At 46.2% G+C, this 15,855-nt stretch overlaps 1 protein-coding gene across 4 annotated transcripts in view; it reads left to right on the forward strand.

Moving 5' to 3' along the window:
• The first annotated feature begins 1,014 nt into the window (after window positions 1–1,014).
• The window catches only part of PPP4R4 (protein phosphatase 4 regulatory subunit 4), a 118,719-nt gene continuing 103,878 nt past the window's right edge, over window positions 1,015–15,855 (forward strand). The window contains exons 1-2 of one of the 4 annotated variants that reach the window (XM_077323560.1): window positions 1,015–2,364; window positions 3,334–3,407. In XM_077323560.1, coding sequence (XP_077179675.1) covers window positions 2,245–2,364; window positions 3,334–3,407 — 194 coding nt within the window. In that variant the 5' untranslated portion in view covers window positions 1,015–2,244. The remainder of the gene's footprint in view (window positions 2,365–3,333; window positions 3,408–15,855) is intronic. The other 3 variants (XM_077323561.1, XM_077323562.1, XM_077323563.1) reach the window with 3 other exon arrangements.

A 15,855-nucleotide genomic window follows, 5' to 3' on the forward strand; every position in this document is an offset into this window, starting at 1 on the left:
AGGAATACCGAGGTATTCACAAGGTATTCAATACACAGAGGCAGGCAATGGCAAACCACCCCTGAACATCTCTTGCCTTGAAAATCCTCAGGGGTTTCCATAGATTGGCTGCCATTTGACAGCAAACAAAAAAAAGGAGGCTACGCAACCCAGAGGCAGACATTTTCAAACCTGCTGTGATGAAATGACAAATATTAATAGAGGTGGCAACTGGGGCAGTGATAGGATTGCCAACCTCCAATTGCAGCCAATCTCCACACTACAGGGGACTGTTCCCCCAAAGGAAAGAGCAGCTTTGAAGGGGAGACATTAATTGTTCCATCCTTGCTCCCATTCCCAAATCTCCAGGAATTTCCTCATTTCTGAGTTGGCAACTGGTGTCAAGATTTTCATCAACCCAGTTCAGCTTCTTCCCTCTTTAATCTCACAGGGAAGAAAAGCGGGATTTTGGACTCATTTCAGAACCATTTATTTTGGTGTGGTGATGTGTGTGTGTGTGTGTGTGGGGGGGGGTTAGTCCTATCATAAAGACCCCAGAGGAATGTTAACTCTGTTAAAAGCCAAATCTACAAGAGTCCTAGTAGCACTTTAAAAACAATTGCATTCCGGTGTGTTAAAAAATTCGTGACTCACAGCTCACTTCATCAGACTGCATTTCCGTTTAAACTATCTCCCGCCCCCTCCCTTCCCCCCCCCCCCCCCAACTTTGGGAGCCGACTTGGGTTTGCGATATCGGGACAACGAAGGAGGGGCGGTGGGTCAAATGCTCCAAACACGGCCCTAAACCTTAACGTGTGCATTGGAAGAAGCGTCGAGGGAAGGGCCTGCTTGCACTTAGTGCTTCTCAGTCAGCCCACAAGAAATGAAGGGCTGCCGGGCCACCCCCAAGCATGAGGACCCCGTCACCCAGGGTTGACGGACAGGGCTACGAGGGCAGCCATGGCATGGCCGATAATCCCCCCCCCCCCCACTTTCTTGGCGCGTTCTGATATCGGGGCGCTCGGGCGGCCTTTTTTGCCCCGCAGAGGCCGCTGTAGTGGCTCGTTGCCCTGGCGACGAGCTCGGCGCTGAAGACCGGCGGAGGCTCCGGCAGCTCCTGCTCCCCTCGCCGGCTTGCAAGGCGCCTTGGGCGGCCGCCCGTGCCTCGGCAGCGGCGGAGAGCGCAGCCTGGCCGGGCCTATGAAGCCGCATCCCTCGGAGGGCCCCTAAGAGGCCCCCGGTCAGCTGGGAAGGGGGCTGGTCGGCGCGCCCCCCGCTCGCCTCTCCTCCCTCGCCGTTGGGGAAGGGGGTGGCGACGAGCCGAGCTCTTCCATTTGCCGCACCAGCAGCTCCCGGCTCGCGTGGGAAGCGGGGATTCGCCCCGTCCCCCCGAAGAAGGCACATTCATTGCCCCCTCTTCCCCCCCCCCAAAGGAGCCCAACTCGCCTCTCCCCCATTCTCCAAACTGCGCATTGGCTAGCAGCCGCTCCCTCCCTTTAGGCTAAATCACCCCCACCCCCCTAAGCCGCTCCAAGGTGAGCTGCTTTCCCCGCGCGCCCCTTGGACCCAGTGGTCCCCAAGGCAGGCAGGCAGGCAGGCAGGCAACTTGCTCCCTCCTTCCTCCCCGGTCCAGCCTGCCCTTGCCGGCTCTCGCAAGGATCGGCGGGCGAGAGCCTCCCGTGAGCTGCTCCCGGAGGGGAAGGCGCCTTCCCCTCCTTCGCCCGCCTTCCCTTCCATTCCTGGCCGGAGCCGAAGCGGCCGGGCGCAGGAGAAAAGTTGCAGCCGGGCTCGGGTCCCGCGCCGGGGGGAAGGAAGGGAGGGAGGGCAGGCGGGCGCCTGTTTGCTCGCGAGGGAGGGAGGGAGGAGGGGAAATGTTGCCGATCGCCTTCTCCTTGGAAACGCCGGCGGGGCCGAGGCCGAAGTGAAGCTGCGGCGAGAAAGTTTCCTTGGCCGAGCCTGGGCGGAGCGGCCAGTGATGCTCCTGGGGCAGCGGCGGCGGGCTGTGCTGGTGCTGGTGCCGGTGCCGCATTGTGTTTGCTGAGGCTCCTCCTGGGCGGTGGGGGCTCAGCAGCGTCCTACGAGGAGGAGGAGGCGGTAGCGGCGGCGGCGGCAGCCTCCACTCGCCCACCTCCACCATCGCATCCCCGAGAGAGTGCTGGTGCGCGCTCCCGCTCCTCGTCTCCTCTCCGGCCTCAGTGCGATGTGAAGCTTGCACAACCGCCCCTGCTTTGCCGAGGACTTGACGCGTCCAGCGAGGAGTAGTACATGCATCCGATAATCATCTTCTCCTACAAAATGGATTTTAGCCAGAACAATCTGTTTGGTTACATAGAAGACCTGCAGGAACTTACTATTATAGAAAGGCCCGTGCGCAGGAGCCTAAAGGTATGGACCTCTATAGGTGATGTGTGTGTGTGTGTGGGAGGGGGGTAATCTATGGGTCTTTATCCCCTAAAGGGGAAGTTATGTAAGAAAAAATCAAATCAAATGGCATTTCGGATTGGGATCTGTTGTGCAGGCGCTGCACAGTTTTAATTTGAGTAGATGGGTTTAATAGATGTTGGTAAGAATTCGGTGTTTTCCTGTGAAGCTGTCCGAAATGAAATTTTTCGAGAAGAGAAGCAGTCCAGAGGCTGAGTACTTTAGGTGGAATAAGGTTTTATGCTTATATAATGTTGGATTTTTTGGTATCCTGTGTTGTTCCTTAGAGAAAATCCAATTTGCCATTTAAGTGAGCTTCCTGAAACACTGTGAGGAGTGTCAAGGGTTAAAAAACGTAGGCCTCAAAACATTTTGCCTTGGAACAGTTTCATAGATTTCCTGGAGATGGTTTCAGACTAAGTGACTTAAAAATTACAGCCTGTCAGTCTGATTGAGGAAATGGGCAGGGGACATAGCTAAGTAGATTTGCATGTATAACGTCCTGGGGTCACTCCTGACATTGCTCCTTAAAGGATCCCTGCTTATGGGAGAGAGACCTTGCTGCCAGTTGGAAAAGACAAACAGACTGAACTCGGTGGGTTGCTGGTTCTGTACAAGAGCAGCTTCATAACCAAAGAGCTCTTGACTTAATTGCCAGTGGTCTGGTCTTTCAAGCTGTAAAGCACAATACCGTCATGCAAGACATGCTTGCTTTAGAACAGATCGCAGCAACCCCAGAGATCAAGGGCGTGTGTCTTAGCAGATCTACTCAGAAGTAAGCCGCATTGTGTTCAATGGGACTGACTCCTAGGAAAGTATTTTTAGGACTACTGCCGATGTTTGCAATGGCATTGGCTCGAGAACTCAAGTGGAGAGGTTTATAACATGGATTTGAGAAGCTAATAATGTTAATTTGTGTTTCACACTTGACAGACACCAGAAGAAATAGAAAGATTAACAGTTGATGAAGAACTCAATGACATTGAAAGGGCTGTTTATCTGCTCAGGTACTTCTTAAGATGTTATTTTGGATATATTTTTAACATTACCTTTTTAAAATGCATCATGTGTGTGATACTAATGGTCCACCAAATTTACACAGCGTACTTGGACCGGGATGCTCTGTGCAAGTGCAGATACTTTGCTGCTATTGGCTTTTTGCTTACCCCTCTCCTTTGGTCAGCTGTCCTGCTAAAGGATTTTTAAAGATTACCACATTGTAGAAGCATTAACAGGGCTAATAACTTCATAGTACAGCTTTGCTTTTGAGACTTTAGAGCAGGGGTAGCCAAACTGTGGCCCTCCAGATATCCATGGACTACAATTCCCATGAGCCCCTGCCAGCATTTGCGGGCAGGGTCTCATGGGAATTGTAGTCCATGGACATCTGGAGGGCCGCAGTTTGGCTACCCCTGCTTTAGAGGAAGGAACTCAGAGTGATCTGGAAGGCAACGGATAACATGCATTGCCTTTTAAAGCAGCATGACACTCTTCTGTGGCCTTTGACTCGAAAGGGTATCACTCTGTTTAGGATTGAGATAACTGACACTTTTGCGGCGTATTTTGTCCCTTACCTTCCTTCCCAGCTCCTTGAAACACGTACCGATTTGAGCATTAATTGTTGGCAACTTATTCCTTTTTTGCCTTGCTGTAGATGTCATCTTTGAAGGAGGTGCAGTGCTGAAGGATTTTGATTAAAACACATTTTTATACAATGCTCAGTAATTGAAGTGCCAGCTGTAAGCTTCCTTTCAGTTTGATCAGCTATTTTTAGAGCTCTCTAGAGCCACGTTTGCTTCGATCTTTAAAATGTGGTTTGTGCTCTGCTAATATCGGTTTGTCACTCTTCAAGTCAGCATTTTAAGCAGCCGGTTATATATTTGGCAACATTTGCAGGAGGGCTGTGGCTCAGTGGTAGAGCATCTGCTTGGAAGGCAGAAGGGCCTAGCTTAATCTATGGATTCTCCTGTTTTGTTTTAAAATATCAGGCAGGAGGGGATATGTGAGCTCTCTGTCATTCTGAATACATAAGCAGGCAATACTGTCGTCGAGGGTCTGGTTCAGTCCAAGAAAGCTTCATGTATTGATCAGTCCAGCATAATCATCCACCATGCCATGCCCCTTCAGATTTCTCATTTGAAAGAATTTGTAGTTTTAAGTTCACCATATTGTTTTCTCAGTGCTCTGTATAAATCCGATAGATTTTATTCAAACCTATCTGAGAATTCATAAAATTCTTGTCCTAAAGGTGCCACTGGACTCAAATTTTGTTCTGTCGCTTCAGACCAAGAGTGCTCCCCACCTGAATCTATCTTAATAAAATTCTGGACATGCGCCCATGTTTGGATATATGAAGTAATTTGTGTATTTGGCTTTTCCTGTTTCCACTGAACGCTGTTCAGGCTATGAATGTAAAACAACATCTTTAGTAAACAGTTAATTTCAAGAGATCAAAGGAAGCCATTTTCTGTAATGTGCTCTTCTCTGTGTTGGGGACTCCAGGGCTTCATCCAGGCACTTTGTGAACTGAAGCTAGGAACTAGCCTAGTAAGATACTATGAACAATCTTGGCTCAGGTCTATAGCTTTCTTCAGGCACAGAAGGAAATAAGGGTGTGAAACATCATCTCTTGTGATTGGCAGCCAGTAGGAAACCTCTGGATTAGATAGGCCCTGAGTAAGTACAAGGAGCTTGGCCGTCTACCTGTGTCTATTCATCTGTGTCGTATCTTCTGAATGCTGCACATCAGCTGCTAACCTTTGGGACCCTGATCTGCAGCACTTTCCAAATATAGATTTGGGTACAAGTCCTTCCGGATGCCGGGTCCTGACATTTTTTCATAGCAGTAAATGCCTTCTTTTCTTTCCTGGTTTGGGATCAGACGCTGAGCAGTGTCATTACTGGAGCCTTGTCTTGCTCTGTGCCGTTTTCAAAGTGGGAGCCATTAGCCCGGAGGCACCGTTGCTAGGGGCCCCCTCTGATCCCACAGAATCCAATTTCTGTGTGTCTCGATTGTGTGGGCATAGATTGAAATCATGTCTGCTGACCAATCAGTGCAGAAGCAGTAACTCTGGAGGCAGTCATTAGTGACTCAGTAGAACTCCTTCCTGACTGCTGAAGTAGTCTGTGGGTGCAAGACAAAGATTTTTCACCCCTTCTTCTCCAAGGAATAAAAACAGGTGGCAGTCTCCTGTGAGAGAGGAAGATTAATGTCATTCCAGTGGATGCATGCATGTGTGTTCGTGTGTCTGTAGGCTGCAGTTGTGATTTCAAACATGAAGAGCCTGATTATGATGAGTTAGTAGCTGCTTATATAGCAGAAGTGCTGCTGATATTGATCTACGTAGCCGTTAAATATTTGCTGCTTTTATTCTTCTTTTAAATTTCTTTCTGCCCTGCTGCACGCCTCATTCCGAGAATCATTTGAATGGAGTGTTAGTGTGGTGCAGTGGTTAAAACGTCAGCCTAGGATCCGGGAAATCCAGTTTTGAATCTCCACTTGGGCCATGGAAGCTCGCATGGGCCTGCCACACACTCTCAGCCTAACCTGCCTCACAGGGTTGTTGTGAGGATAAAATGGAGGAGAACAGCATGATGTAAGCCACTTTGAGCCCCCATTGGGGTGAAAGGCAGGATATAGACAAAGTAATTTTGGCGGGACTGGCATTTTGGGAACATTTTGGGCTGCAGTGAGTAAGAGGAGGTAGGGAAGTCAGTCTCCAGTGATGGAAGGACCATTCAGCAGTGGAAATGACTATTGGGAACAAGCCATCTCCTCCTTGTGCGTTGCCGTTTTTCTCTCCAGTAACACTGACCTTGGCTTTCATATTGATAGTTTATCCCGGGGTCCTCAACTACGGCCTGTGGGCCACATGCGACCTGCTGAAGATATTTATCTGGCCCGCCGAGCGTTTTTGCTGCCACTGTCTGTCCCGCTTAGCAGCCGACTCACCCTGGGCCCACAGTGTGTGTGTGTGTGTGTGGAATGTGCGCCGTGTTCTCCGACTCCCCTCCTTCTCTCTGTCTCTCGACTCTCGCAGCACGCATGGCGTCAGGGCAAGCCATGGAGCCTGTATAAGGCACCATGTGTGCTGGTCCCGGGCCTATAGCCCAGGACGCCACGGAGAACAGCTTGTTCTCTTGACTGTGGTCTTGGGCTGGATTCCCCCCCTGCTTTGTAGCTGCAGGGGGAAGAGGATTGGAAGTTTGGCACAACTGCTAAAGGCGGGATCCAGCAGCCACTAGGAACCTCCCCTTTATTTTTTGCTGGATCCTTTTGGGCAAATGTTGGATGCAGGGGAGCTGGACTCCCCCCCCCCCCCCAGCCCCAGGTTCTCAAGAGCCAGGACATTTCAATACGGGGAGCAGGAATAAACATTTTGGAAAGGCAGCTGCTTAAGCTTTTGCAGGCATGCTTTCCAAGGGCTTCTCTTGAGCCCGGATGTTGGGGTGATCATGTGGTCCGACAGCTACATGGCGAGCTAGGGGTCCCTCCCTGCTCTTCTACTCGTGCCAGCCGGCTGGGTCACCTTTGCTTTCCATAGCACTGCAAGCTGTTCCTCTGCAGTACCATCGGAGCTCTTTCAGCCTCACCTCCCTCACAGGGTGCCTGTTGTGGGGTGAGGAAAGGGAAGGCAATTGGAAGCTGCTTTGAGACTCCTTCCGGTAGAGAAAAGCAGCATATAAGAACCAACTCCTCTGCAACAGCTTTTAGCATTCAGAGCAGTCGGCAAGTCCATGACAGGACTAATCATTGGAGGCAGATCTCCCAGATTTAGCTCACTGCCTGACAGTGTAGCAGCCTGTGCATTGGGGGGTGGAGGAGCTCACATTTTGTCAGAGCGGGCAAGTTGAGCAGGTCTTGTCACTAGCTGGCACTGGGAAAGTAGACACATAGCTCCTCTGGAGCATAGAGTTGGAATTTGTTCATAGTTTTTTGTTTTTTTTAAACTATAGTCCAGCCCTCCAACGGTCTGAGGGACAGTGAACTGGCCCCATTGTTTTAAAAGTTTGAGGACCCCTGGTTTATCCTGTAAGCGCTCTGTGTAATGCACCCTTTGCAGGCTGACCAAATTCTCCCGATAAACCTTTTCAGAAACCTCCTGAACAGTAGGTGCGTCCTACTGAAATACATATGCCATGTATTAACCTATACATAGAAGAAAAATATTAAACCCTTGTGTATCTTTTGATCAAGAACTTTGCTATGGGGAGCCCATGCTTGAAGGCCAGTAAAATCCATTTGGTATGTTGGTGTTGTAATCGAAATAATAGCTCTAATGGTTCTAATCTAAATAATAATAAGAGTTGTAGTAATTCCTTTTGCAGAGTGTTGCTTATTCCTTTCTATGAACTGTGTTGTCATTCTTCAGTGGCCTGTGTTTCTCCTAAATACTAAATTTTTGCTTGTTCTTGAAATTCTGTTTTCTTCCCAATTAAACCTCTTATGGCCTGTTTCTGGCAGAATATCACTGTTGGCTTGACAGAGTGATGCACTATATATAAACCAGACCACAGGGAGAAAATAGGCACCATCAGATAAGGCACAAGAAATGTAGTATGGAGAGGATTATATAGCAAACGCTATACATCCAATGCCTGTTTCATAGTGCCCAGTTTTTCACTGTGGGCTGATTTATCCTGTACATCTGCACATATTCCATACATATGGTAGATGCATTAGTGGGCCTGCACACGTCCTGCATATGTGTGGTTTGGGCAGGAGTTTCCACATGTGTTTAATGCTTACAATGAACTAAGTCTTACCTATGTATATTGAAACACAAGTATATCCTGCCTTCATGATTCATCTGTCCCCCTCTTTGTTTTGGTGGAAGGACTGCGTGAGTGAGGCCTACTTACATACACATATATGCACTGTCAGGATTGTGCAGGTCTAAGGCTTGCTTCCTTGCTCAGTTGTACATAGAATTGAACTGGCAAGGTGTTAATTGGCTCATAGGTAACAAGATTGCTGCTGTGTACTGAATTGGTGCCAAACAGTAGAGCTCAACTGTATTTACTTGGCAAGAAAAAGCCTGACTTGTTTGGAAACTTGGCTTCCAGACTTTGCTGGTATATATTCCATTTGAAATATTGCACTTTTACCTGTGCATCCCTCTCAGTAGAGCTGCATCCCTCTGAGCCCACTGAAATAAATGGGTTTAGCAGGCTGCCACTCTTAGGAATGTTCTGCTAAGTGTGTTAGCTGCTACTGGCAGAGAAATGAATGTCGTTTCTTATATGTAGAGAAACTTATATCCTGAAGGTAGCATAGAACTGTTGGGCTTTCTTTGACATGATGTCAGACTATGATTCTCTTGTGCATGTTGTATTGCTGTTAATTATTTTGTAATAGATACCTGTCTTCTGAACACCTGGCCATGGTGATCCAAGCGATGGTCACCTCCAGAATAGATTTCTGTAACTCGCTCTATGCAGGCCTGCCCTTGTCCTTGACCCGGAAATTGCAGCTGGTGCAAAATGTGGCTGCTAGGGTCCTCACAGGAACATCTTGGAGGGCCCACATCCAGCCATTGCTGAGGCAGCTGCATTGGTTACCGGTTGCAGCCTCGATCGGTTCAAGGTTTTGGCTTTGACTTTGGCCCACATATCTGAGGGACTGTCAGACCGGGGGTTGGGGACCACTGCCGTAGGGCCTGCAAGATAAAAGTCTTCCACCAGGTCTATGGTAGAGGTTGGAGTGGAAGACCTGATTGCCCCCCCCCCCCCAGTGCTAAGCAGTGGTATACCAGGATCATCTATGGCAAGGGTTATTGGTCTCCCCATTCCATTTCCCCTATTTGACTGGATATTGTTATGGGGTGATGGGTAGTGGATTATACCGCCATTTTTCCTTCTTATTTATATGTTGTATTTTTTATGTCAGACGGGGTCCATCGGCTATTAGGTTTAAATAGCTGTGAGCCATTTAACTTGTCCATTTTCTCCCCTCAACTTCCAAGCCGGCGGGAGGGGGGGAGTGAAACAGACCAGTTAAATGGCTCACAACCATTTCAGCCTAATAGCTGATGAGCCTAACAGTGGAACAGACATCAGACATTAAACAGTATGTTCATCTTGCTCCCCCCTGTTTTGAAGCAGGGGTAAGTGAAATGGACACGTTAGAGGGCTGCCGCGGCCTAGCGGAAAGGGGATCTGAACTGGCCAGTTTGGTTTGGGGAAATTCCATCTCGGTTTGGGGGCTGCGCTGAACTGAACTAGAATTTTTAGTTTCGTGATCATTCCTAGTCAGAAGCATAACAGTCATATTTACACAACTCTTTTTTAGTATTCAGAGTACTTCTCATGCATGATCCTTGTGTCCTTACAGCCAGGTAAAGTAGGTCAGCTTTAATACTCCCATTTTGGAGACTGGGGGAGTGTGTGAGTGGAGGTGGATTGAAGTAGAGAGAACATTAGCTTTCCTAAGGCCACTTTGTCATACTTCTTTGGCTGAGGTGCCATGACAATAGGCTTTGGCTGTCACTCTGGTACTTCTGTGTCCACTGCTTTATCTTTACTAAGGTTATAAAGATCAGGAAACTGTTTTTCAGTTGAGGCCTTCTTGTAAGGGAAATCACATGTGGTTAAATTTTCTTGTTGTTCTTTGGCATGACCTTCGTTTCTGCCACTTTTGCCTTATAAGCTGAATTTTCCACATGTATTCTGAAGAGTCACTTGAGCCTCTCTGACAACCTAATTGGAATATATGCTTTAATAAGACTTGAATTTGGATTCAGGAGAGCCTCAAGAGATTTCGTTTTGATGATCTCAATACCTTTTTTCTGTTTTGTGACCATTGGCCAAGGTCTCTTAAAAATAACATAAAATTTCTGAAGAAGTCTCCTGGGAAATTGTGTGGTCTTATTAAAGCTTTTGGGAGGGGGAACTATTTACTGCCTATTTATTTATTCGTGCAAATAGTCATTAGAGGTGTCAGTCAAGATAACAGAGGAGAGTCTAAGTGAATATGTATCTATTTATTCATTATATTATCCCAGATTGTGTCAGGAGCACCATGCATCAAATAAGTCAGATACTATGAGCAGAAAACCCAAATGTCTTCTCTCAACTCTTGTAACAGTAATGAATTGTATTTCTTTAGCAAAAGGGCTTATAGAATCATAGAATCATAGAGTTGGAAGGGGCCATACAGGCCATCTAGTCCAACCCCCTGCTCAATGCAGGATCAGCCCAAAGCATACTAAAGCATCCAAGAAAAGTGTGTATCCAACCTTTGCTTGAAGACTGCCAGTGAGGGGGAGCTCACCACCTCCTTAGGCAGCCTCTTCAACTGCTGAACTACTCTGTGAAAAAATTTTTCCTGATACCTAGCCTATATCATTGTACTTGTAGTTTAAACCCATTACTGCGTGTCCTTTCCTCTGCAGCCAACGGGAACAGCATCCTGCCCTCCTCCAAGTGACAACCTTTCAAATAAAGAGGGCTATCATGTCCCCTCTCAACCTCCTTTTCTCCAGGCTGAACATTCCCAAGTCCCTCAACCTATCTTCATAGGGCTTGGTCCCTTTGGCCCCAGATCATCCTCGTTGCTCTCCTCTGTACCCTTTCAATTTTATCTACGTCCTTCTTGAAGTGAGGCCTCCAGAACTGCACACAGTACTCCAGGTGTGGTCTGACCAGTGCAGGCTTAAAACATAAGTACTTTCTTTTTCAGATTTGGGTTTTAGAAAGAGAAGTAATGGAGTGTAGAAGGTGGAGACAGAACAAAATAAAACAAATGGAATGGAGAGAGTGAATCGGACCAAATTAAACAACCAGTGCCTTTCAAACATAAAATGTGGTCTTCCAAAACAGATAGACAGGAGATTTAAGGCAAGAAAAGAAAGTACATTTTCTCACCCAGAATGCATTAATCTTGGTACCTCATGGCTGTATACAACTAAATGGGGTTGAACTTCTGACTAGTCAGAAGTGAGGCCAGTTGACTGGTTACATATTGGTCATATATTTGCCAGGTAATGGTTCACTGTTTTTAGCATTCATATTATTTAGTACAATACATAAAGGATCAACAGGTTTCATAGTTAAACATATTTACATCTTAAGATCCTTGGACCAGGGTTACTCTCTTTTCACTCTTAAATGAGATGAGATTTGTGACTGCCAGTGGAATGGGTTGCATGTGAAGTGAGGGCTGGCCCATATCTAATCCAGACATCAGTTTAAGGCTGCCTTGTGTAGACTGGCTTTTCCTGAATGGATTTGATGGTATTTAAGAGTGCAATCCTAAGAATACTTTCTTGGAGGTAAACTCTATTGAATAGACCAGCATAGTAATTTTGGATAGCTCCAGCTCAAGATTGATCTCTAATTGAGTTATTGTTTTTTAATCTGTCAGTTTTAATTCACTTCTTCTACTGTAAACTGTCGAGTGTTGAGGAAAAGTGGTAAATAAATATGCAAGCAAGTAAATATTGAATTAGAACCCATTAGCTTTTCCTTTGGTGAAAAATGGAGAAGGTTGTCCTCTTTGATTGCCTAAAAGGGCTATGTTGGGGATCATCGGATTATGAACAAAAACCACATGACATAGTAGGTGTCAGAAGAAGGTGAATTGAGTGAAAAAGGTGGCTGGATGCAAACCATTAATGGCTATTGTTAAGCTATTAAAATTAATTAAAAACATTCCAGTGAATTATTATAACTTTCAGCAAAGCTTGGTAAAGGTTATGAACAGATCAGTTCTGGCTTTGTCATTTACCCTAGAATATTGGGTTCAGTTTACAGTCGCAGCATTAAAAAACAAACCCTGGAATTGGGGGAAGGGGGAGGGGGAGGAATAAGCAGCTATTAAAATAGCCTTTTTGAAAATGACAGCAAGTACAGCAGGTGGCCACAGCCTACTTCAAGGCTAGGAGGGAGCAGACTTCCTTCTTGCCCTTGCTAACAAATAGCACCATAAACAAAGCTTATACAGTTGCATTCTTGCCTTCAGTGCTTGACTGTGGGGAGGTTGACAGATTAATGGACTGGCAAGCTGGCTAGTGAGTTAATCATGTGGCTTTCGTGGTTGCATGCAGGATAGGATGTCCATGTTCCTAACAGCAGAACTAAGAGGATAGCCATGTTGGTCTGAAATAGTACAACAAAATTTGAGTCCAGTGACACCTTTAAAGACCAACAGAGATTTATTCAAGGCATGAGCTTTCGTGTGCAGGCATACTATTTTAGACCTAATAGCAGAAAACATCTTTCCTTTCTCAGAGATAACAGGAGAGGGGGTGTTGTCATCATATCTGCCTGTGAACCTCCTGAAGCCATCTCGGAGCCCACAAAATTTTGTAGGAGCAAAAATGTTTAAAATCTGTTTCACCTGTTAAAAGTAAAACAACTGACTAGCCCCCAACTAATTACAAACAGTTAAATCAAGAACAAGTCAAGTGAAACATCGGAGAGAGAGAGATTAAGCATTAAAGCCCTTGGGAAATGACAGCTTGCTCTGCCTTTGAATTGGTCCCCTATAATGCTGACTCCCCTTTTACATGTGAGAGGTGTTGTAGGTTCGTTTTAAGGGCCACAAAGCAACACAACAATGAAACAAGGGGAAGACAATCACTTTAGGGAAGGAAGGGAGAGTAGCAGGAGAGACTACCCATACATACTCGCATATAAGCCAATCCACACATAAGCCTAGGCACCAAATTTTACCACAAATTCTGGCCAAATGTATTGATGCCCATATAAGCCGAGAGTGGTTCTCCCATCCAGCATTGCCATTTCTTTTGCCATTGAAGGCAAAAGGAAAAAAAGATCACAGTCCGTTAGTCAAACCGTTGATGTCCTACAAGCTGCCACAGCAAGCTCAGTTTGCACTACACATTTGCAAAAGGCAATGCAATGATTGGCTGGCTGAAGCAGGGTTTTATTTCAATTTTCTTATATTACCCATGTAGAAGCCAAGGAGGGTTTTTTCAGTGTGAAAAAAGGTGCTGAAAAACTAGGCTTATACGCGACTATACTGTTTCCAGGAATTGTTGATGGGGGGGGGGGCAACTGTATGATTCTGTGATTCTAAGGCTCTAATAGGCACCCATGTGAAGGAGTACGACCTCTGAAGGATTGACCATGATCTGTGGGATAGAAACTAATGGCTCCAATTTGTTTGTGGCTTTAAATAAGAAGAAGAGTTGGTTCTTAGATGCCGCTTTTCCCTACCCGAAGGAGTCTCAAAGCTTGCTTACAGTCACCTTCCCTTTCCTCTCCCCACAACAGACACCCTGTGGGGTGGGTGAGGCTGAGAGAGCCCTGATATCACTGCTTGGTCAGAACAATTTTATCAGTGTTATGGGGATCCCAAGGTCACCCAGCTGGCTGCATGTGGGGGAGCGGGGAATTGAACCCGGCATGCCAGATTAGAAGTCCGCACTCCTAACCACTACACCAAACTGGCACCAAAGGTGAGAATGGGCACTGTGAACTATGGTGAGAGAAAGAAATGGGCAATTAGTGTTCTGTGAGATTTGTTCTCTCTAATTGATACTACCCAGTAATCTTGCTGTTGCATTTTGAAGCGACCAAAATTTTATATTATATTTATACATATATATATAATTAATCTGAATAGTATCTCATAAAATAGGTTTGTCTTTAGGCAACATACAACTCTAAAATAGCACAGCAAGGATAACAAAAAAAAACTAATTTGCATCAGATAGCAGTCTTACAGTTCCAAAGGCCATGGTACAAGCATTCTCTATGAGGCAGTCAACTGCAGTCTCAGCATATTGTAGTCCAGGCCTTCAGTCCATCAGAAGAAGAAGAGTTGGTTCTTATATGCCGCTTTTCTCTACCCGAAGGAGGCTCAAAGCGGCTTACAGTCGCCTTCCCTTTCCCCACAACAGACACCCTGTGAGGTGGGTGAGGCTGAGAGAGCCCTGATATCACTGCTCTATCAGAACAGCTTTATCAACGCTGTGGCGAGCCCAAGGTCACCCAGCTGACTGCATGTTTGGGAGTGCAGAATCAAACCAGGCATGCCAGATTAGAAGTCCACACTCCTAACCACTACACCAAATTGGCTCTCAAGCCAGCCTTCTTCTACAATCTTATCTACAAAATTATCTCATCACTCCCTCCCTCCCATCCTGTAGGCTGCAGGTTCTCATCAGGACCCAGTTACTCCTTTCTTACTCTGACTTTGAAGATGATAAGGGCCAAGTAGGTAGAGAGGCCAAAATAACAACGTACATAAGATGGAATAAATCTGCTACTATATTCATGAACCCTTGGAAGAAATCAGGAGTGCTTTACTTCACAGTGTTACATACCACAAAGGAAACTTGCACCTCCAAGCTGAAGAAAGAGTTGTCGTCTTTTTTGTACCCCACTTCCTTTCAACACAGCAGACAAATAGGTGGGGCTGAGAGAACTGTCACTGGCCCAGGGTCACCCAGCTGGTTGCATGTGGAGGGGAGTGGGGAATTAAACCTGGTTCTCCAGATTAGGGGCTACTGCTCTTAACCACTACACTAAGCTACTCTTTCATGGCAAGGGTAACCCTGTCTACAGCAGTCAGACTCCTTGTTCCCTCATATTATTGACTCACAGCATCTCAGTCTTGTCTGGGTAGAGACATAGTTTTGAAGGCCATTCAGCATGTGCATGGTTGGCAGAACTATGCTGAAAACTCTAGGCACCCTACCGAAAGGACCTTGTTTGCCAAAGTCCGGGTGCCTTGAACTCTCCTCCTTTTCAAATAGTGGCATTGGCTCTTCCAGAACTGTGGATCAGAATTGCTCCTGAACCCCCCTAGATGTTAAATAAAAGTGAGGCTGTCAGTTTATATGCACAATAAAATCAGAGTCCAGTAGCACCTTTAAGACCAACAAACATTTATTCAGGGCGTGAGCTTTCGAGTGCAAGCACTCTTTGTCAGTTTAAATGCAGTGTGGTAAAGTAAGAAATGAAATATTTTATGCTTGTTATAATTGTCACTTTTCACATTGAAGAGAAATTAATTAAGGGGAAGGAAAAGCAAATGACTTGTATATTTGCAGTGTGCGAATACTGAAAGTATTAGTTATGTTGTCATGCAGGCATGGAGATGAAACAGTTGGCTTTAAGAGGAAGGCAGAGAATATGCTTGCTAGCACTGATGCTGCTGAGATTTTGGATGAGGATGCTCTGAGCCAGTGTAAAGCGGTGGATGAGTCACTTGCGCAGTGCTGCTTGTCCTGAAATTCTACTGATAATTGTAAACAGTGAAATCCTTTTTTTTTGGGGGGGGGGTGTTTGTTTCTTCTCCAGGGGGAAGAAGTGAGACTTTTCCACCTCTTCTCAGTTTGAGACAAGTGCTTTGTTTAAAAAAAAAAGTGTGTGTTTTTCCTTCTGCATCAAGCAGGGGGAAAGAAATATGTGGATGAATGTGAGAGAAATTTTGTTAGGCTTTGCATAGGCTTATTCTGATTCCTCCTTGAGCTGCAGATTGAT

This window comes from Paroedura picta, chromosome 2 (genome assembly GCF_049243985.1).
Source record: "Paroedura picta isolate Pp20150507F chromosome 2, Ppicta_v3.0, whole genome shotgun sequence".
NCBI lineage: Eukaryota > Metazoa > Chordata > Lepidosauria > Squamata > Gekkonidae > Paroedura > Paroedura picta.